The sequence below is a fragment of the Octopus sinensis genome, linkage group LG4 (assembly GCF_006345805.1).
Source record: "Octopus sinensis linkage group LG4, ASM634580v1, whole genome shotgun sequence".
Lineage (NCBI taxonomy): Eukaryota > Metazoa > Mollusca > Cephalopoda > Octopoda > Octopodidae > Octopus > Octopus sinensis.
In genome coordinates, this window is record NC_043000.1 from 21,696,858 (window position 1) to 21,720,674 (window position 23,817).

The 23,817-nt window shown below is 37.1% G+C and overlaps 1 protein-coding gene and 1 long non-coding RNA gene across 3 annotated transcripts in view; one reads left to right on the forward strand and one right to left on the reverse strand.

Annotated features, from left to right (window-relative positions):
- The first annotated feature begins 6,131 nt into the window (after positions 1–6,131).
- LOC118762894 lies at positions 6,132–22,643 on the forward strand. Its single transcript, XR_004998645.1, has 3 exons — positions 6,132–6,142; positions 20,570–20,575; positions 22,495–22,643. It is a non-coding gene; the product is annotated as an uncharacterized LOC118762894 (long non-coding RNA).
- Positions 8,838–23,817, reverse strand: part of LOC115211045 (uncharacterized protein C3orf84-like) — a 49,554-nt gene continuing 34,574 nt past the window's right edge. For both annotated transcript variants that reach the window (XM_036501888.1, XM_029779915.2), the window contains exons 2-4: positions 17,388–17,504; positions 12,490–12,567; positions 8,838–9,555 (exon numbers count right to left, since the gene is read on the reverse strand). In XM_036501888.1, the coding sequence (XP_036357781.1) occupies positions 9,100–9,555; positions 12,490–12,567; positions 17,388–17,402 (549 nt within the window). In that variant the 5' untranslated portion in view covers positions 17,403–17,504 and the 3' untranslated portion in view covers positions 8,838–9,099. The remainder of the gene's footprint in view (positions 9,556–12,489; positions 12,568–17,387; positions 17,505–23,817) is intronic.

Genomic DNA, 23,817 nt, shown 5'->3' on the forward strand with positions numbered 1-23,817 from the left:
TCCAGGTAGCTGAGGACGAATGTCCGCCAGTGGACCATCATGGTTTCCTTATCTCTTGTTCGGAATGTTCTTAGGATCCATCCAGCCAGTCGTCTGCACTTTGTCGCCATCATGGTAATTTGCACTTGGAAAGAGGTATCATAACTCATGTCTATACCCAGGTCCCTCACTGACTAAGGCTCTGGGACTGAAATTCCCTGTGGACCAGTGTCCCCTGTAAGTTAGGTTTTGTTGCTGGTGGTGTGGGGCTTGGAATTTTTCAGCATTAAACTGCATATTATTATCCTCAGCTAATCTGTAAATGGATTCCAACTCCTTCTGCATATTCATATACCTATAGACTTATATATATATATACATACATGCATAAAATGTGTATATATATATATATATATATATATATATATATATATATATAGATAGATAGATAGATAGATAGATAGGTAGATAGATATAGATATAACTTAACTTAGAATAACTTAGAAAGGTTTTGGCCAGTATTGGCCCAGGCCATGTCTAACTTAATAGCACCACCTGGTGAAGTCTTTCAGTTCAGGATTTGGGCACCAAGGCCCATTCGAGCAGAGAGTTATTGTTTGCGGAGACATATCTGGGTGTGGGTGGTTTGTCCGGTACTGTTTGAAGGAATTTGTCCAAAGACTTCTTGAATTTTGTGTGGTCAGTTTCTTTTTTGACGTGCCCTGGTGTAATGTTGAAGAGAGCAGGTCCAATTGAGGTGAAATAGTTGTGCCGTATTGTCGTTATGTGATGCGATTTAGATTTTTGTTGTGGACGGATGGCACGTGGTCCAAGCCTTGGATGCATTTTGAAGGTGATGCCAACATCATTCGGACAGTGCTGGTGGAATATTTTCCACATCATACAGATAATGTAGCGTTCACGGCGTCGTTGGAGTGAATACAATTTCAGCTTCTCTAGTCTACCCCAGTAGTCAAGGTCTGACATGCCATCTATCTTTTTTGTGATTGACCTTTGGGGAGCTTCAATTCTCATAATTTTTGTTTTGTGTAGGGAGACCACAGTGGACAGCAGTATTCAAGGTGGGGTCGGGCAAAAGTGGAGAAGAGAAGGATAATAGCGTGGGAATCTCTCGACTGGAAGGTTCTGAGAATCCAGGAACACATTCTGCGGGCCATGTCAACTTTGCTGCTTATATGTGTAGCCCAGCTTATGTTGTTGTCCACTGTTACTACTCCCAGGTCTCTGATGTTGTTGGATGCCATGAGAATTTCTCCGGAAGGAAGAGAGTATGGGAGTTTCAGAGCGTCCTCCCTTCCAAAGTGGATCAGTTCAAATTTGTCTTCATTTAGCAACATGTTATTCTTTTCCGCCCATTGGACAACAGCCAGTAGGTCTGACTGAAGGTTTATTTGGTCATCCACGCCATTGATGACCTTCTGGAGCTTCTGACCTTCTGGAGCTATGTATATATATATACATATACATACATAATATATATATATATATAGATAGATAGATATATATACATATACATACATAATATATATATATATATATATATATATATATATATATATATAATAGATAGATAGATAGATATAGATATATATATACATATACATACATAATATATATATACACACACAATATATATATGTATATATAGAATGTATACACAATATATATATGAAAAATTATATATACACACACACACACATATATATATATACACACAATATATGTATATATTGTGTGTGTATATATATATATATATATTATATATATATATATATATATATATATATATATATGTATATATATATATATATATACATATACATGTATATTTATGTGTGTGTATATATATGTATGTTTTATGATCTAAAATGCTCCAGCTAGGGTGTGGTTTAACAAATCTTATGAAATTGAACCATATTCATTGTTGAATAGAAATCTAATCTGTTTCTCCTCTAAATATTTAACTTCCTAAGTAAAGCGGCAACGTGACTTAACTATGAAAATGAGAGGGAGAGACTAAGAGTGAGAGGGCGGGGAGGGAGAGAGAGGCAGACAGACAGGCAGAGGGTGGGTGCAATAAAGCATAGAGAGATATAACAAAGCAACAACTAAAAAAAATCGGACAATGATTTTAACAAATTAAAGAAAAGGCAGACACTGACATACATTTGGATGAGTGTATATAATACTTATATACATATATATATATATATATATATACTAGCAGAATTGCCCGGCGTTGCTCGGGGCTGAATTGTTGAAAGTACTGTTAATGATTGCACTGAATTATGATGATTATTCAGGCAAATATTGATATAAGCTTACGGTGGGAGATAAGGACTTAACGATCAAACGTGTGCCATTGCATTGTTTTGGGGGAACCAAATTTCTGATGAGCATTATAGGGGCACCAACTTTAAGTTTGAGAAAGTGTGGTGGTAGTCCGGGGTGCTCAAAGGAATTGAGTACCTCTATTGGATAGTTTATGATGTCCTCTGGGTCAGGAGTTGTATCGATAGACTGATATACACAGACTTCCCCAGGAATGAGTTTTAGCATTTCATCATTAATATGGTGAACAGTTTTATTCCTCGGGGCCAGTATAGCCTTTTTGCCAATCCAATCCATATTCTGATAATTAGCTTGTAGATCTGGGAACACTGCATCTCTGAGATCAGAAGGCGTCTTAACAATGGTACAAATGGAATCGATGGTAATATTACCATTTTCATCCCCTGGTATTTTGCCTTCGCCAAGTTTGCACTTGGCGAAGGCAAAATACCAGTGTGTGAGGAAATGCTGCTGATGTGATATTACGTCGCATATGAGCACGCATATTGGTGTGAAGTTTGAGAGTTACTTCCCTTTATTTAAAAAAATTTGCATTAAAATGGAAAAAATTATGGTAAATTATTTGTAAAATCATAGACTCATCGTAGACGCGCGCTAATACCCAGAAGGGCTCGATATGAATCCCGACTATAAGATACCCGGTTTTGGTTAAACTGCATCGCAAAATGTGGGAGTAGTTAGGAATCTAAATCGGAGTAGACAGACACACAACCTTTCTTTTATATATAAATATTTTCGTCCTAAAAAACTTTGTATGGATTGAATGGTTACCTCTATGGAAATATATACATGCACATTATACATACATGTGTGTATAGATGAATATATAAATACATTTAAATATCTATATACACTTTTGGGCGATCTTTCTGTTTCTTAGAGATAACTTTAGATCTTATTTTCGTCCTAAAAAACTTTGTATGGAGTGAATGGTTACCTCTATGGAAATATATACATACACGTTATACATACATGTGTGCATAGATGAATATATAAATACATTTATATATCTATATACACTTTTGGGCGATCTTCGTGCTACTTAGAGATAACTTTAGATCTTATTTTCGTCCTAAAAAACTTTGTGCGGAGTGAATGGTTACGTGTATGGAAATATATACACACACATTATACATACATCTGTATATAGATGAATATATAAATACATTTAAATATCTATATACACTTTTGGGTGATCTTTCTGCTACTTGGATATAGGTCTTATATTCGTCCTAAAAAACTTTCCTGTCACACACTCACGCACACGCACACACACACACACACACGCACCCTCACACACACACACGCACACACACACACTCACACACACACACGTTAGCTTACAATTTTATTTATATATTTGCGTGTCTATGTGTGTAAAGAGGAAGTGGCAGAGTGAAAGAGTCACTCACTACAAAAAGTGAATTACTTTCACTTTATTCGTTGCACACTGTGTGTGTGCGTGTGCGTGTGGTGTAGGCCACACTAAGAGAAGCATTTGACTTAGACACCACAATGTGAGTTTTCTCTAAATTTTGCTTAATTGGGGTTGAAATTTTAAAAACTGGACCTGGCACGACCCAATGCATTCTACTCTTAAAAATGCTAGGTAAATTGTAATTGAAGAAATCCTATATTGTAGATTTCTATAAGATACAAAGGGAGGCAGATAAAATCTGCCTTTTATAATAAGAGATAAAAAACTTTCCTGTCACACACTCACGCACACGCACACACACACACACACACGCACCCTCACACACACACACACGCACACACATACACACTCACACACACGCACACACACACGTTAGCTTACAATTTTATTTATATATTTGCATGTCTATGTGTGTAAAGAGGAAGTGGCAGAGTGAAAGAGTCACTCACTACAAAAAGTGAATTACTTTCACTTTATTCGTTGCACACTGTGTGTGTGCGTGTGCGTGTGGTGTAGGCCACACTAAGAGAAGCATTTGACTTAGACACCACAATGTGAGTTTTCTCTAAATTTTGCTTAATTGGGGTTGAAATTTTAAAAACTGGACCTGGCACGACCCGATGCATTCTACTCTTAAAAATGCTAGGTAAATTGTAATTGAAGAAATCCTATATTGTAGATTTCTATAAGATACAAAGGGAGGCAGATAAAATCTGCCTTTTATAATAAGAGATAAAAAACTTTCCTGTCACACACTCACGCACACGCACACACACACACACCACGCACCCTCACACACACACACACGCACACACATACACACTCACACACACGCACACACACACGTTAGCTTACAATTTTATTATATATTTGCATGTCTATGTGTGTAAAGAGGAAGTTGCAGAGTGAAAGAGTCACTCACTACAAAAAGTGAATTACTTTCACTTTATTCGTTGCACACTGTGTGTGTGGCGTGTGCGTGTGGTGTAGGCCACACTAAGAGAAGCATTTGACTTAGACACCACAATGTGAGTTTTCTCTAGATTTTGCTTAATTGGGGTTGAAATTTTAAAAACTGGACCTGGCACGACCCAATGCATTCTACTCTTAAAAATGCTAGGTAAATTGTAATTGAAGAAATCCTATATTGTAGATTTCTATAAGATACAAAGGGAGGCAGATAAAATCTGCCTTTTATAATAAGAGATAAAAAACTTTCCTGTCACACACTCACGCACACGCACACACACACACACACACGCACCCTCACACACACACACACGCACACACATACACACTCACACACACGCACACACACACGTTAGCTTACAATTTTATTTATATATTTGCATGTCTATGTGTGTAAAGAGGAAGTGGCAGAGTGAAAGAGTCACTCACTACAAAAAGTGAATTACTTTCACTTTATTCGTTGCACACTGTGTGTGTGCGTGTGCGTGTGGTGTAGGCCACACTAAGAGAAGCATTTGACTTAGACACCACAATGTGAGTTTTCTCTAGATTTTGCTTAATTGGGGTTGAAATTTTAAAAACTGGACCTGGCACGACCCAATGCATTCTACTCTTAAAAATGCTAGGTAAATTGTAATTGAAGAAATCCTATATTGTAGATTTCTATAAGATACAAAGGGAGGCAGATAAAATCTGCCTTTTATAATAAGATAAAAAACTTTCCTGTCACACACTCACGCACACGCACACACACACACACACACACGCACCCTCACACACACACACACACACACACACACACACACACACACACGCACACACACACGTTAGCTTACAATTTTATTTATATATTTGCATGTCTATGTGTGTAAGAGGAAGTGGCAGAGTGAAAGAGTCACTCACTACAAAAAGTGAATTACTTTCACTTTATTCGTTGCACACTGTGTGTGTGCGTGTGCGTGTGGTGTAGGCCACACTAAGAGAAGCATTTGACTTAGACACCACAATGTGAGTTTTCTCTAAATTTTGCTTAATTGGGGTTGAAATTTTAAAAACTGGACCTGGCACGACCCGATGCATTCTACTCTTAAAAATGCTAGGTAAATTGTAATTGAAGAAATCCTATATTGTAGATTTCTATAAGATACAAAGGGAGGCAGATAAAATCTGCCTTTTATAATAAGAGATATATATGTGTGTGTGTGTGTGTGTATATTTACATAACTATATATATATAGATATATATATATATACATACATAATATATATATATATATAGATATATATATATATATATATACATACAATATATATATATGTATATATGGAACGTATACTCAATATATATATGAAATAATTGTATATACATATATTTACATGTATGTCTATATATATGTGTATGTATGTGTGTATATATATATATATATATATATAACATTATTGGTGAATTGAAGAAATAATGTTTTAATTTCAATTATCCGCACCAACGCACGGTTGTAACGCCAGATGGTTGTACCTCCAACCGTGCTGTTTACTGCTGTGATTTTTGCTACTAAGGTATCGGTTAAACTTTTGATTAATCTACTACAAGATTATTCATCTTTCTATTTTATATATATATAATATATATATATATATATATATATAATATATATATATATATATATATATATATAAATAGATAGATACGTAGATAGACACACAGACAGACAGATAGATATACATATATATAGAAGTTGGACCACTCATATACACAGCAAAGTTAACATGGTCAGCAGAATGTGTTCCAGGATTCTCAGATTTTTCCAGTCGAGAGATATCCTGATATCCTCACCATTATCCTTCTCTTCTCCAAATAACAATTTGGCACAATTATTTCACATCAAGTGGCCCCACTCTCTTTAATATGATATCAAAACACATTAAAGCAGAAACAGACCCCATAAAGTTCAAGAAGTCTCTGGAAAAATTCCTTCAAAAAATCCCGAATAAACTTCGTTTACCAAGATATGTCTCTGTAAACTATAACTCTCTACTTGGGTGGAACATGGTGTCCGAATTCTGATTTGACTAACATCGCAAGGTGTATATATATATATATATAATATATATATATACACATATACACATGTACATACATATATACATATATATATATTATATATATATATATATATATATATATATATATATATATATATTATAATATATATATATATATATATATGTGTATATGTATATATGTATATATATATATATGGCCGTATATATATATATGTATATATATATATATGGCCGTATATATATATATGTATATATATATATATATATGTATATATGTATATATATATATATATATATGTATATATATATGGCCGTTTGCCAGCTCTGTCTGGCACCTGTGCGGGTGGCACGTAAAAAGCACCCACTACACTCACGGAGTGGTTGGCGTTAGGAAGGGCATCCAGCCATAGAAACACTGCCAGATCTGACTGGGCCTGATGAAGCCTTCCAGCTTCACAGACCCCAGTTGACCCGTCCAACCCATGCTAGCATGGAAAACGGACGCTAAATGATGATGATGATGATGATGATGAAAGGATGAAAGGCAAAGTCGACCTTGGTGGAATTTGAACTCAGAACATAACAGCAGACGAAATACTGCTAAGCATTTCACCCAGCGTCCTAACGTTTCTGGTACTACTGTATCTCATGGTTTCACAATTTCTGCAGATCATCAGTGGCAGTCCAGCTATTTGGACATTCAGTGCAAGGCTGAGGTGCCACTGATGATCTGCAGCAATGGTGAAATCACAGGATACAGTAGTGCTATTCACTATATCAGATAATCATTTCATCAGTCAATACAGTCAATGCTTAATGAGCACATGTCATTAACATGAGATGGTATCTTTGAATGTTAATAGCAGTTTAAGTGTAATATAGACAACACACCCAATTTAAGTTGGGTGTGTTTATTATTACTCATTACAAATACTGCTGTTGTCAATAATAGCTAATTTAATAGATTTTTAAATTAATGAGAACTTTTTGTCATTTTTTTTAGAAAATTTTTTAAGGACATTATACATAACAGTGTGGTGAACTTGAATCTGTCTACGCATAAGTAACTAATTTTATCAGAATTTTCTTCAAATATTTTAGTGTGTAATAAAATTACACATCTTGTAATACAATTTAAATTCTTCAATTTTGTCATAGGCTAAGAAAAAAAAACTATCCTGAAAAAAATTTTAATTTAATAGATAAATGGATATATTTCTTTACTACCCACAAGGGGCTAAACATAGAGGGGACAAACAAGGACAGACAAAGGGATTAAGTCGATTACATCGACCCAGTGCGAAACTGGTACTTTATTTATCGACCCCGAGAGGGTGAAAGGCAAAGTCGACCTCGGCGGAATTTGAACTCAGAACATAACGACAGATGAAATACCGCTAAGCATTTCGCCCGGCGCGCTAGCGTTACTGTCAGCTCGCCACCTCATAATAGATAAATGGAATACAATTAACCTTTTTATTTCCAACCCATTTGAGACCATCCTATGAAAGTATTCATATTGTAATTAAAATATCATGGGGAATGATAGAATAAGGTTTCAGTTGGACAAAACCAACATTGTATATGCTTCCATATAAAGTTTCAGATATTTCAACGCACCCCTTCAGAATCTTAATTATATTATAAATCAATTAAAACACAAAGCATTCTAGTAATTAGAAATACTGTCATGAAATGCTTTTAAGATATCGTCATCATAATCATCATTTAACGTCCGTTTTCCATGCTAGCATGGGTTGGACGGTTTGACTGGGGTCTGGGGGGGGGGCAGGAGGCTGCACCAGGCTCCAGTCTGATCTGGCAGTGTTTCTACAGCTGGATGCCCTTCCTAACGCCAACCACTCCGTGAGTTTAGTGGGTGCTTTTTACGTGCCACCGGCACAGGTGCCAGGGGAGGCTGGCACAATCTTAATTTATTTTGAAGATCAAGTTGGCTCTACTCACAGTATAAATTACACCATCAGTAACTGTTATTTAAAATAATAACATTATATAAACATTTATAATTTTTAATCAGAAGGATCAATTTTAGACACATATTATAAGTTGTCAATGATTTCATTAATGTTTCCAAACCTATCTCTTCTCTGCTGATATCAGTTTTCAAAGAAAAACAATTGATCTATTTATTTTATTCACATTGTGTAAAGATACACAGTTTTTCTATCACCAATAAAAAAAATATATATTGTCAAATTATATTTCACAATTTCTATTTTCCTATGTTTAATTAAGATGAGAGAACTTTCAAACCTTCAGATCTGAGTGGCTTTGTCTTTTGATACTATTAAAGATGTTGTAGATGTAGAAGCATTCTCTTTAGCAGGCCGTTGTACATGAGGTTTCTCCCACCTTAAACACAGAGCAACACTTTCCTGAAGAATGGGGGGAGCAGTTTTGGGACGCTGAAAAGGTGGTTTACACTTGTGACCCAAATCTTGCTCCTTCTTTTGAATGAATTCGTCGTAAGGATTTGCATTACCATGTGAAATTTGATATGTAGTTATTCCGTATCGCTGGTTATGTAAAGTTGATGCTGTCACATGAAAAATATTTGGTGGGGGATATTTGTGGTGATCCAGGTGGAACGTCTTTTTATAGGTTGAAAGGTAAGGCCACGAAGAATCCAAGTGAGTTGTATCAAATTTCCGTGGCAATACTCCATCATAAGAACAGTAATATGCTGAGTCTATGTGTTTTCGACCCAAACCCTGAAAAAAAGAAAAAAAAACTGCCAAGATATATGATATATATAGCATTTACTTTAAAGACTTGCATTATTGATACATTCTGCTAGGAAATCTAACCTCTTCAACCAAATATCTTATTTAGAGACATTTTATTTTTGCAGAAGCAACTAGGCAAAATATCATAGGATTGGCAGCATATTTTATTACCATTAATATGCTTCCTTTTGTTTTATTGAAAATTCTCTAATACTGGACATATTGTTCATTGTCTGAAAAGATCTTATCAAGTTTGAGAGTAGCTATTAATTTCAAGTACAGATTACAAAAAAGGGCTACAACAGCCCTGTATTATTTGTCACAGATTGTGTAAGAGGGCTACAATAGTCTTGTGTTATTTGCCACACTTAAATGAGTGTAAATGACATTGCATACTATAATATTTATAATTGTAAAAGTAAAGACTCCAAGAAAATTATAGGATGTTGAACATGCACTTAGCTCTGAATAAGGAGAATACAGGAGGCAGTCGAAAAAGCCAGCTTCTATATATGGCTGAAGCGGGAAGACCAAAAATGGCTTGAAAGTCATAACATGCCGGCAGGAAAATAGCATCCCTAGGTGAGACAGGCTGACACTGAAGTAGCTTCGCTGACTGACAAGTGATGGTCTCATTTAGAGAATGTGTGGGCTAAGACTATGTGCCCTCCATTGGTCAGTTAAAGTTTAGACAGTGTCATGTAACAACGTGCTGGGGCTGCCTGCTGGAGCCTATCACCAGGTATTTAAAGGGAAATTTGACAAGGCAGGCATTCGCCCACTGACACTCATTGACATTACATCGAAGAGGCCAGGGAACAGAAGAAAGAAGGAGAAAGAAGACATGCTACTCTACACCAGAGCTGAAGACATCTCTGAAAGGAAGCGGGCTACCACGTCAAAACGGTAGAGGAGTAGGGGCCGAAATGGACGTGGTTCCTCCTGATGATGTCTTCAGCTAACTGAATCCTATAAAGGAGCTGTTGTGGTAGCAGACCACGAAACATGGTTGAAATTCCCACAGCAGAAACAGTTGTAAGATAATGAAATGATTACATAAATCCCATTCTTTTGTGAGTCATTGATTAATATTACACTCTGTACTCTCCTGACACTTTTTTACTCAACTAAGACGTAAGTATATTAAGCTCTATCAACTGGATATTAGTAACATATTTCTTTATTGTCCACAAGGGGCTAAACATAGAGGGAACAAACAAGGACAGACAAAGGGATTAAGTCAATTACATCGACCCCAGTGCGAAATCATAAAATTAAAATAGTCAATTTAAGTCTGTCTCCCATAAAATTATATGATCACAGAATTCTGTTTTGATATATACTTACACATACACACACACACACACACACATACACACACACTCACACACACACACACATACATACACACATACACAATTGTCGTCACCAGTAGAGTAATGTCTCCTCAAAATTTTCAGCTTCAATATTCTATCATCATCATCGTCATCATCATCGTTAGCATCATCAATGCTTTATGTCTACTTTTCAGGGTGGCATGACTTGAATAGATTCTTATGATCCCAGTCAGTTTACATTTGGAGTAATTGCCTTAAAAGATGAATCAACCATGTCTCACTTCATACTTTCCATTCTTTGGCATGGTTTCTACAGCTGGATGCCCTTCTTAACAACCACCACTTTACAAGATGTACTGGGTGTATCTTATCATAGCACCCACACTAGAAAGTCTGCCTTGTCTCCCACAAACTAAAGAGTTCACTCTATTTTAACCTTTTCAATACCAACCTGGCTGAAACCACTTCTGGCTCTGTAATATAAATGTCTTGTTTTCATAAGTATTGATTTCAAATCTTCCACCAAACCTTAGTGACAATTTATGTTCCTAACACTAGTTTAATGATAACTATGTTATTTTACTAAATCCTTTGTTATGCTTAAAATTAAATTGTTATGTTTAAAACACAGAACATCTTAACAGAAATATGGTGACAAAAGGGTTAACAAATGTAGAGGTGTTTAACCCTTTCGAATACCAACCCAGCTGAAACCGGCTCTGGCTCTGTAGTACAAATGTCTTGTTTTCATAAGTTTTGAATTAAAATCTTCCACCAAACCTTAGTTACAATTTATGTTCCTAATACTAGCTTAAAGATAACTATGTCATTTTACTAAATTCTTTGTCATCATCATCATCATCATCATCATCATCATCATCATCATCATCATCGTTTAATGTCTGCTTTCCATGCTAGCATGGGTTGGACAATTTGACTGAGGACTGGTGAACTAGATGGCTGCACCAAGCTCCAATCTGATCTGGCAGAGTTTCTACAGCTGGATGCCCTTCCTAACACCAACCACTCCAAGAGTGTAGTGGGTGCTTTTACGTGCCACCGGCATGAGGGCCAGTCAGGCAGTACTGGCAACGGCTATGCTCAAATGGTACTTTTTATGTGCCACCTGCACTGGTAACGACCTCGCTCGAATATTTTTTCGCGTGCCACCAGCAAAAGTGTCAGTAAAGCGACGCAGTAAATGATCGCGCTCGAATGGTGCTTTTTACGTGCCACCAGCACAGAACCCAGTTTGTTGCTCTGGGAACAATCACGCTCAGATGGTATTCTTAGCGCTCCACTAGCATGGATGCCAGTCATCAAAATTTAGAATTAATTGAAAGAAACACAGAGCATCTTAACAGAAATACGGTAACAAAAGGGTTAAGTTGTTTCCATTTGTCCAATACAAATGTTGCTAAAAGTGTTAACAAAAGGGGTGAATGAGGAAAGTGAACGAGTCTGATAGAGAAACCAAAATCATGGAAAAGTAGGGGAAAGAGGCAATTCAATACCATTGGCCTGAATGAGTATTTTTTGGTCCTGTTAATTATTTAGAGAATTTAGAATAAAAACATCTTACCTTGCCAAAGATATGAGCATCCCCTTTAAATGCCTTTCGGTTATCATGAATGGAAAAAACATGTTTTGACGGGGGTTGCTAAAACAGAATACAAATAATTTGACTTGAGTAATTAATATAAATTATTTGCTAATTAATTCAAACATCAATACTTAGGATTCAAGTTCAGTTGTTTATACATAAACTTTGATTATTATTCCAACAATCATATATGTGTGTGTATATGTGTGTGAGTGAGTGTATGTGCATGTGTATGTAGGCATGTACATCCCAAAGAGATACACAGACAAAATGGTATGATTACAATCATATTCAACTTTTCCTTTTTCTTCTCTAGGCTCTACTCCTTTTATATTTATTCTTCACTCTGATGAAGCTCCGTGTTTCTGATCAGTTTTATTACCAAATATGATAAATATTTTTAGTATATCAATGGCAATACATTGGGAGCAGAAACAGCTGTTAGATAGGATGCAATCTATGAGTGAAACTGGTATGAGTGAGACTGGTATGAGTGAGACTGGCATGAGTGAAACTGGTATGAGTGAGACGGGCATGAGTGAGACTGGTATGAGTGAGACTGGTATGAGTGAGACTGGTATGAGTGAGACTGGTATGAGTGAGACTGGTATGGGTGAGACTGGTATGAGTGAGACTGGTATGGGTGAGACTGGTATGAGTGAGATTGGTATGAGTGAGACTGGTATGAGTGAGACTGGTATGAGTGAAACTGGTATGAGTGAGACTGGTATGAGTAAACTGGTATGAGTGAAACTGGTATGAGTGACATTGATATGAGTGAGACTGGCTTGAGTGAGACTGGTATAAGTGAAACTGGTATGAGTGAGACTGGTATGAGTGAGACTGGTATGAGTGAGACTGGTATGAGTGAGATTGGTACGAGTGAGACTGGTACGAGTGAGACAGGTACGAGTGAAACTGGTATGAGTGAAACTGGTATGAGTGAGACTGGTATGAGTGAGACTGGTATGAGTGAAACTGGTATGAGTGAGACTGGTATAATGAAGAGTAAAATACTAAACTACAAAGTGCATTACAATTTTGCATGGAAGATCTTAAGCCAAGCTAATGAGGGTGAGGCAAGCTTTATTAATTAGGTCATGTGGGCACAACACTCTTGAGTATGGACAGCACGTTTGCTTATATACCAGCTTAATACATACATGTAAGAAGATTGCAATGCCTGCAGTAATTGTGCATTGTGAAATCTCTGACTAAGATTTCAGATTATCTAAACTTCATATCTCGCCATGGCTTCCTATCTGACTCATTAAATTCTGACATGAAATTAGCTTTCATTTATTCTGAATACACACTAATCTAATATACTACACACAACCATTTAACAACCACCTCAGTCAGTCATTTGTTTCATGATCATGGTTCTTTCATTGCATCATTTTTTTTTGTCTTGTTTTCATTGTTAACACATGACCCCCTTTCTCTCTTTCTATCTATTTCTCTCTGTCTTTCTATAGCTATTTTTATCTCTCACTCTTTCTATTTCCCTAACTCTCTTTTTATCTCTCTTAGTATAGCTCTCTCTCTCTCTCTCTATCCGTCTGTCTGTCTCTCTATCTCTGTCTTTCTCTTTCTTTCTATCTCTCCTTCTCTTTCTATATATCTTTGTCTTTCTCTCTGTCTATTTCTCTTTCTCTCTTTCAATCTCTATCTCTTTCTATATCTTTCTTTCTATTACCTTCTCTCTACCTGTCTTTCTATATATCTCTGTCTCTCTCTTTCTATTTCTCTTTCCCTCTCTCTCTCTGTCTCTCTCTCTCTTTCTATCACTCCCTCTCTTTCTATATATCTCTGTTTCTTTCCCTCTCTCTCTCTCTATTTCTCCTTCTATCTCTCCCTCTCTATATATCACTGTCTCTCTCTTTCTGTTTCTCCTTCTTTCTCTCTCTCTTTCAATCTCTATCTCTTTCTATATCTTTCTTTCTATTGCCCTCTCTCTATCTGTCTTTAAACCTTTTTCTATTTTCTCTCCCTGTTTATTTGTGTTCCTTTCTGTCAAAGAGCATAGGCTCGAAACGTAAAAGACTTTCTCATTTCCTGAGCGTTAAACTAATACATCTCTTTGTTGTTTACACACCCGTCTTCATCTTTTGTTTTTTTGTAAATTCTCACTATATCTCTATATCTCTCTCTCTCTATTTCTCTTTCACCCTCTCTCTCTCTCTCTCTCTCTTTCTCTATGCTTTCCTCTATCAATCCTCTGACCCAATATTTTCTCTCACCAAGAAAATGTTTTGATCCAACAAATCATATCAACTTTTTGTATTTGGCTTCCAAATACTCCTGTGTTTTGTCCCCATAGCTCAGTTGGTCAGAGCAAAAATCTAGTAAACTGGAGGTGGATGGTTCAAATCCTCCTGAAGCCTGTTTCTCTTTTAAGGTGGTGAGCTGGCAGAACCATTAGCACACCAGGCAAATTGCTCAGTGGCATTTCGTCTGTCTTTACGTTCTGAGTTCAAATTCTGCCAAGGTCAACTTTGTCTTTCATCCTTTTGGGGTCACTAAAATAAGTACCAGTTGAGTACTGGGGTTGATGTAATCAACTTACCCACTACCTGAAATCGCTGACCTTGTGCCAAAATTTGAAACAATTACTAGTTAACCTTTTAACCAGTTAACTGATCAATTGTATATTCTTTTACTTGTTTCAGTCATTTGACTGTGGCCATGCTTGAGTTGAACAAATCGGCCCTAGGACTTATTCTTTGTAAGCCTAGTGGTTATTCTATCAGTCTCTTTTGCTGAACCGCTAAGTTACAGGGACATAAACACACCACCATCGATTGTCAAGCGATGTTGGGGGGGACAAACACAGACACACAAACATATATGTATACATATATACGACGGGCTTCTTTCAGTTTCCGTCTACCAAATCCACTCACAAGGATTTGGTCGGCCCGAGGCTATATATGATTAATCATTTGGTCAATCAATGAATCCATGTGAGCACCAGTCCTTAGTGTTTGTTGTGGGTTCTCTTTTGACCCCTTCTTCAGTTGGCAATCTCATTTCTCCCAAGTTTTGATACTCCAGATAGGTCTGAAACATTTTTCTATGTCTTGTATCATCTTTTGTCTTTAAACCTACAGGTATGTAGATAATGTTTTAGATCTTGTCTCTTTATTTGATATATTTTTTGCTTTTGTCAACATATGCCTTGCTTGTTTCAATTCATCCACCAGGATAGTGATTTCATCTTGCACTCAGTGAGCAATGTTGGAAAAGGTGGCAAGTGAGGAAATTGTACATTGTGTCTTCTTGTGGTGATAACAGCAAAGGTGGAAATTGCCGATGTGTTGGTTAGACAATTAAAATTTTTGATAGGCGTGGGAGTGGCTGCGTGGTAAGTAGCTTGCTTACAAACCACATGGTTCCGGGTTCAGTCCCACTGTGTGGCACCTTGGGCAAATGTCTTCTACTATAGCCACGGGCTGACCAAAGCCTTGTGAGTGGATTTGGTGGATGGAAACTGAAAGAATCCCGTCGTATATATGTGTATGTATATATATCTATGTATGTGTATATGTTTGTGTGTCTGTGTTTGTCCACCCAACATTGCTTGACAACCGATGCTGGTGTGTTTACGACCCCATAGCTTAGCGGTTCGGCAAAAGAGACCGATAGAATAAGTACTAGGCTTACAAAGAATAAGTCCTGGGGTTGATTTGCTCGACTAAAGGTGGTGCTCCAGCATGGCCACAGTCACATAACTGAAACAAGTAAAGAGTATGTCTTAATTCTCCTGTTTGATATTGTAGATTTTTTTGTAGATGTTATTGTTTTTACGATTTTTTTTCATTTGTTTTGCTGTTGTTGTTGTCACCACTGTTGTTATTGCTGTTGTTGTTGTTGTCACCGCTGTTGTTGTTGTTGTCACCACTGTTGTTATTGCTGTTGTTGTTGCTTCAGCCAGCACTGGCTGTGGCACTGTTGCTGGTAGTGTTGGTCTGAGATAACAGTTTGAAAGCTGGATCAAAACTTTTGTTTTCCTGTCACCTTGCTATTTGTTGAAAGATTCAATGCTATGATTTTAAAGAAGAAAATGCAATTCCAGATGCTGAAGGGCTAAAATTGAATGAAGCTAACATCACAAAAGGTTTGTCAGTTCATTAACAATATGGTACAACAAAAAAAAAATATGAATAAACCCCTTTGAAACAAACCAAATTGAACAAAATCAATTTGAGGTTTCAATTGTGTGCCATTTCTTATAATAATAATAGCAACAACAACAACAACAGCAAAAAAAACAACAATAATAATAATGGTTAATAATATAACAAATAATGATAATAATGGTTTGTTTTATTTGCCACCGGGCAAGGAGGAGGAGGAGGAGAAGAAGAAGTGTGTGTGCGTGTATGTGTGTGTGTTTGTGTGTGTGTTTGAGTGTGTGTGTGTGTGTGTGTGTGTGTGTGTGTGTGTGTCTTTGTCGCCCACCATCACTTGACAACTGGTGTTGGTTTCCTTGTCTTCCCATAGCTTAGCAGTTTGGCAATAGAGACTGACAAAATAAGTGCCGGGCCTTAAAATTAAAGTATTGGGATTGATTTGTTCCACTAAAACCCTTCCAGGCAGTGCTCCAGCTGAGCCTCACACCAATGACTGAAACAAATAAACAATAAAAAAGACAAAAAGAGATGTTGTGTACATGCAATCTCTTACAAGAAGCAGATCTTTCTATAAAAGTTTCCTTAGTTTAGCTTAGAAAGCAAGCTTGCAAGGAATTCTCTTACAGGAATTCTACTTGTCACGGGGTTTTGTTAATTAACCCAACCCAGATACATTATTTATTCAAAACACACAATTTCATTTATAACAAAATGCTTTGGAAATAATTCACTTTATGTTACCGTTACTCTCCACATGAATTTGTTTGGTGGAAGAGGTTTGGCTAGTTGCCGATATAAAGTATTTACATCATTCCGAGACTCAGCGATTTTGGTATAACCATGGAAACCAGAAGGAAACTAAATAAAAAAGAAATAAAGAAAGAGACTGATGATGCATGTAGAAAAACAAAACACAACTGAAATTATATGACAGGTAACACTGTTTAACATGATTTTGTCCTTGGGTAGCAACTGTAATTTTCTATCTGCAGACCCCTTGAAACTGTGAGAAATGGCTAATATTTCCTTCAAACTTTGCTTTTGTTACATTTGTTCAAGCCCCAAACAATCCCTCTCATGGCTATGATGCTCCCCCACTGATCCTGCTCACGATCAGAGATGCACATATTGTCAGCCTCTGAGGGACATGCTCAAGTGGTTACGGTCAAATAACTGGCAAGCAAATCTGTAGTATTGGGCGGGATATTTGCTATAATGATATTTCTGCTTCAGCAACTCAGTGCTGAATCTGTCTGAAACGTAATGGAAAAATAGGTCAGTTTCAAACCATTGATGACCAGGTCACAAAAGCAAAGGGAATAGTAGTCATTTCTTTTGATTTCTGGATAAAAGCAAATAAGAAATAACACTTACTGACCAAAGACAAAAAAAAATGGATCTTTACCTTTTGACCGACAGATTTAAAAAGTAATTTTTTGTAACTAAACACTTTCAAACTTCAGACACTGGCAGAATGTGTCATATAAAACATCTTTTACTCTTACTATCAGTGGTGTATTTTTCGTTTGTCACTGTTATTTATGACAACCCTAATCCTAAAACACTAACCCTAACCCTAAAACCCTAACCCCAAAACCCTAACCCTAACACCCTAAAACCTTAAAACCAGTACAAACGCTCGAACAATGTCATAAATAACAGTGACAAACGAAAAATAAACCGCTGATAGTTGTTGACAAACAACGGCAGTAATTTTATTCAGCTGAATACATGTCATTGATTAGTTGAAATTACCGAAATACAAGAACTTTAACGTGAAATAACTTCGTAAATGTAAGTTTTCCTCAAAAATGCTAAGAGTAAAAGATGTTTTATATGACACATTCTACCAGTGGCCAGAGTTTGAAAGTGTTTAGTTACAAAAAATTATTTTTTAAATCTGTAGGTCAAAAGGTGAAGATCCAAAAAAATTTTAATGTTGTTATACAGTGTAATTCAAGGATAACTGGATTGAAGAAATGGTTTGCAGTTGGGTTTTTTGTCATTGGTTTATGATATTGCAGAGACAATAATTCAACCACTTCTGCTGTGTCTGGGCTTTTCCAGAAGCAAATACCTAGTCCCAAGTATACTTACCACTTCTCCACTCATGAATATGTTCAGATCATCCATGTAGCTGCAGAAGATGCCAGATATTGGTCAAGTCTGGTAAATATATATTCGAATGAATTACTCCTGCACACCTTCCCCAAACAAATTCCACTTTCTCTGTTAATCTGACTTTGATTCCACAGAACCTCTTATGTGTTCATAGTCTGCATTGAGTACACTGTATGGGAGTTCTACCTTCACCTTGTCTACGTGTAAAACAGGGCCATTTACCTGAAGGGATTAGTGTGCAGTCTTGTTTTCCAGCTAATTAGAGTTTTAGTCTTTGGCAAATTAAAACTTTAACCCTTTTGTTACCAACCCGGCTGAAACCGCCTCCGGTTTTGTAGTACAAATGCCTTGTTTTCATAAGTTTTAAATTAAAATCTTCCACCAAACCTTAGTCACAGTTTATGCTCCTAACACTAGCTTAATGATAACTAAGTTATTTTACTAAATTCTTTGTTATATTTAAAGTAATTGAAAGAAACACAGAGCACCTCAAAATAAATACAGTAATGAAAGGGTTAAGCAGAAATAGTCTATTCTATGGTCAAAGGAAAATTTGTGAAATTGCTTTTTTTTTAATCATTTTATCTTTTTTACTTGTTTCAGTTATTGGTCATGCTGGGACACCAGCTTAAAGAGTCTAGTCAAACAAATCAACACTAGTTGTCAAGTAGTGACGAGAGACAAACATGGAATCACACACACACACACACACACACACAAGGAGATAAACACAGGGGGGACAAACAAAGACAGGCAAAGAGATTAAGTCAATTACATCAACCCCAGTGCATCACTGGTACTTAATTTATTGACCACGAAAGGATGAAAGGTAAAGTCGACCTCGGCAGAATTTGAACTCAGAACGTAATGGCAGATGAAACACTGCTAAGCATTTCATCCGGCATGCTAACGTTTCTGCCAGCTCACCGCCTTCAAGTAGTGATGAGTGCTTTCACACAGTTTCTGTCTGCCATTCACAAGGCATTGGTTGGGCAAAGATTATTATAACTGAGAGCACTCGACATGCAAAGTAAATTTCAAAGTCATGAGGTGTAGTTTGACGGACAAAGTCATGAGGTGTAGTTTGACGGACATGTCAAGAGCAGAAGATAACAGACATGTTAGTCTGGTCAGCAATAGGGAGATCCTTTATCTACCAATCCCTATTAAAAAGCAAGAGCTTCAAGCTGGTATTTTATTCCTCTTCCATCATCATCATCATCATCTCTGTCATTTGATATCTGCTTTCCATACTGGCATGGGTTGGACAGTCTGACAGGAACTGGAAAACCAGAGGACTGCATCAAATTTCAGTGCCTGCTTTGGCTTTGATTTTACACCTGGATGCCCTTCATAATGCCAACCACTTTACAGCATGTTCTCAGTGCTGGATTAACCATTAAGCAAAATAAGCACATGCTTAGGGCATCAAGGGAAGGAGGGGGCACCACAGAAATGGTAAATGGTTTACAGCACAAAAGAAATTACTTTAAACTTGCTAAAATAATATTCGGGATGCCTTTATCTCTACTAAATATAGGTTCAGATGTGTTACCTAAGATTAATTTTGAAGATCTTATCAAAGACTTTGTAATTCAGAAAAGTAGGAGGAAACTTTTCAAATATAAATAAAGCGGAAGTATACAAAAATAAACATTATTTTCCCTCTTAATGTTTTGTTTCATTTTGAAAAATAAAAAAAATATTTATGGTTTGTTATTGTATATATTTTAAATTACATTATCTTTATGGGGGTACCAAAATCTTTTAAGTGCTTAAGGCCTTGATGGGTCTTAATCCAGCCCTGAGTATACTGGGTCCTTTTTACATAGCCCCAACATGCCATGAATGTCTGTGTTACATAAAAAGTAACTCACAAGACAAGACCTCTCCACTGAGATGAAGAGTAATCAATATTTCTAATTTTTTTTTTACATTATCTTTGTTATTTCTAAAACATCCAAACAAAAAGGAACCCATCAAGTAAACCTACAGGTACCTACTGTCCTCGTGTCACAGAAAGGGGATTCCACAGCATGTTTGCATTTCCCTTTAATGCAGGAGAGGGGGCCAGCATAGAGCCTGCAGGTTGGATCCAGCTCTCAGCAACGGCTAGACCAACCCTGGTGATATGAATGATGTTGAGAGGTTTTGTAACTGAAACAGGGCAAGCTTTCTATCAGGCATTAATCTCTCTTTTAAGGCACATTAAGAACTTTCAAAAACTGCATGCATTTATCTGGACAATTTCTATCTCTATTTTCAGACTGAGAATTCTGTTTAACAGAACTGTATGTGAATGAATTTTTCCACACACCTTTGCACCCAACCTAACACTTCGTACTTTTGACCCCTTTATCCATTTACGCTGGCCTGTATTATAAATAGGGTTTTCAGAAATAATTGTCCTTAATCAGCTCATGAGATCTAGTTTTTGCCTCAATGCAGCTCACAAAGCCAAATGAGTTTGATGCTTCCACTTCAAAGTATTTGGTTAAGCAAGTCCAATGAGAAGTCAAATAAGCCGTTTTCACTTACTCCATTTGAACTCAGTCTTTTGACAATTTTTCTGCTACCTCCATCTTCGTGTCTAGTATAGCTGAAAAGGCTAACAGTCTTTTCCTTCAAATAATTGTACAAGGTCTGATGAAATGTATTGGGACTGGTGCTATAAAAAAAGAAAACTGCAACACATGTCAGTTCAGCATTTAATCTTTGAAGTAGTTCCCTTCTGAAGCCACACAATTTATCCAGCATCGTTCCTATTGATGGAAGCCTTCCTGGAACTCCTTTTCTGGGATAGTGAGTGGCTGCCTTGCCACATTCTCTTGGATTTCCTCAATGTCTTAAAATCTTGTTCCTTTCAAGTGGAATTTGCTTTTTGGAAAGAGGAAAAGTGGCAAGAGGCAAGATCTTATTTCTTATTTCTTTATTGCCCACAAGGGGCTAAACATAGAGGGAGCAAACAAGGACAGACAAAGGGATTAATTCGATTATATCGACCCCAGTGCATAACTGGTACTTAATTTATCGACTCCAAAAGGATGAAAGGCAAAGTTGACCTCGGCAGAATTTGAACTCAGAACGTAATGGCAAATGAAACACTGCTAAGCATTTTGTCCGGCGTGCTAACGTTTCTGCCAGCTCGCAAGAGGCAAGATCTGGGGGATATGGTGGTTGTCGGTCCTGGGAAATGTGTTTGGCCCAAAACTCCTGCACAGGCTGCACTGAATGTCCAGGTGCATTGTCATAGTGGAGTTGCCACTCGCCAGACACATCCAATTCTGTCATTTTCTGACAAACAGCATCCTACAAACACTGCAACAGATCACAGTGGTACTCCTTGTTTACTGTCCGACCAGGTGGAGTAATACTCATGATGAACAATGTGATGCTTTCATCAGTTCTGCTGGTTGTGGGTCTCCCAGAACATGTGGTGTCGCTGGCAACATTTTGTCAACCATCTTGGAAGCATTTGAACCACTTGTCCAGTTGTGTCCAGTTCATACATTCTTCTCTATACACTTTCGGCAACTTTGTATAGGTCTCTGCACAGATATCACCAAGCAAAATTCCATGCAGATTTTTCTCAATGAGCTGTTCACACGCCACACACTTTACTTCCAAGAACTGCTACAAACAATGGAAATGAGCAAGAGTTCAAGGTTAATCTGTACCAAGCAACTTCTACACTCTGCTTACTTTAACTCTGTTACCATAGCAACAGTCTTGACACCTTTTGATCAGACTTCATATCTCTATCTACTCTTTACTTTTTTACTTGTCTCAGTCATTTGACTGTGGCCATGCTGGAGCACCGCCTTTAGTCGAGCAAATCGACCCCAGGACTTATTCTTTGTAAGCCTAGTACTTATTCTATCGGGTTTTTTTTGCCGAACCGCTAAGTTACAGGGACATAAATACACCAGCATCGGTTGTCAAGTAATGTTGGGTGGAGGGACAAACACAGACACACAAACATATACACACACACACATATATATATATATATATATATATATATATATACATATATACGACAGGCTTCTTTCAGTTTCCGTGTACCGAATCCACTCACAAGGCTTTGGTTGGCCCAAGGCTATAGTAGAAGTCACTTGCCCAAGGTGCCATGCAGTGGGACTGAACCTGAAACCATGTGGTTGGTAAGCAAGCTACTTACCACACAGCCACTCCTACGCCTATATGTAGATAAATTCTTGTGAAACATCTACAAGATTGGTGGATATTAGGAAACTTTTCCTTAGTTTTAATTGTTGTCTTTCACAGTATTCACATAATGGATGCCTGCTTTTGTTTTTATGTTTTGATATCAATAAAAGATGGAAACATGGAAGATAATAGCATATAGTTTGAATTAGTAGGAAGCATGTCATTTAAACTCTTAGAAGGTCACAGAGACAAGATGAGATATTGGTTACATCCAAGTTTTTTGAGGGGTCTCAATGTGACAGAAAATTTAAAACCAGAAATCTCCTTTGTATAGACATGCCATGATCGTTACCGCGTCGCCTTACTAGCACACTTGTGGTGGTGGCATGTGAAATATCCGAGCGAGGTTGTTGCCAGTGCCGCTGGACTGGCTCCTGTGCAGGTGACAAATAAAAAGCACCATTTTGGTGTGGCTGTTGCCAGTTCCACCAAACTGGCCCTCGTGCCGGTGGCACGTAAAAGCACCCACTACACTCTCAGAGTGGTTGGCGTTAGAAAGGGCATCAAGCTGTAGAAACTCTGCTGATCAGATTGGAGTTTGGTTCGCCAGACCTCAGTCAAATCGTCCAACCCATGCTAGCATGGAAAGCGGACATAAAATGATGATGATGATGATGATGGCTGATGGAATGAGGTGAGTGTAAGAAAATTGAAAAATCAAAATCTTAGCTCCACTGAATCTAAATATAAATTATAGGAAAATTTCTAACAGTTAAATTAACTAACAATTTATCTTCTCAATAGAATATCTGAACAATATCAGCCACAATATGTCTTAAGACAATATAGCATAATAAAATTTATTTCTTTTTACCTTTAA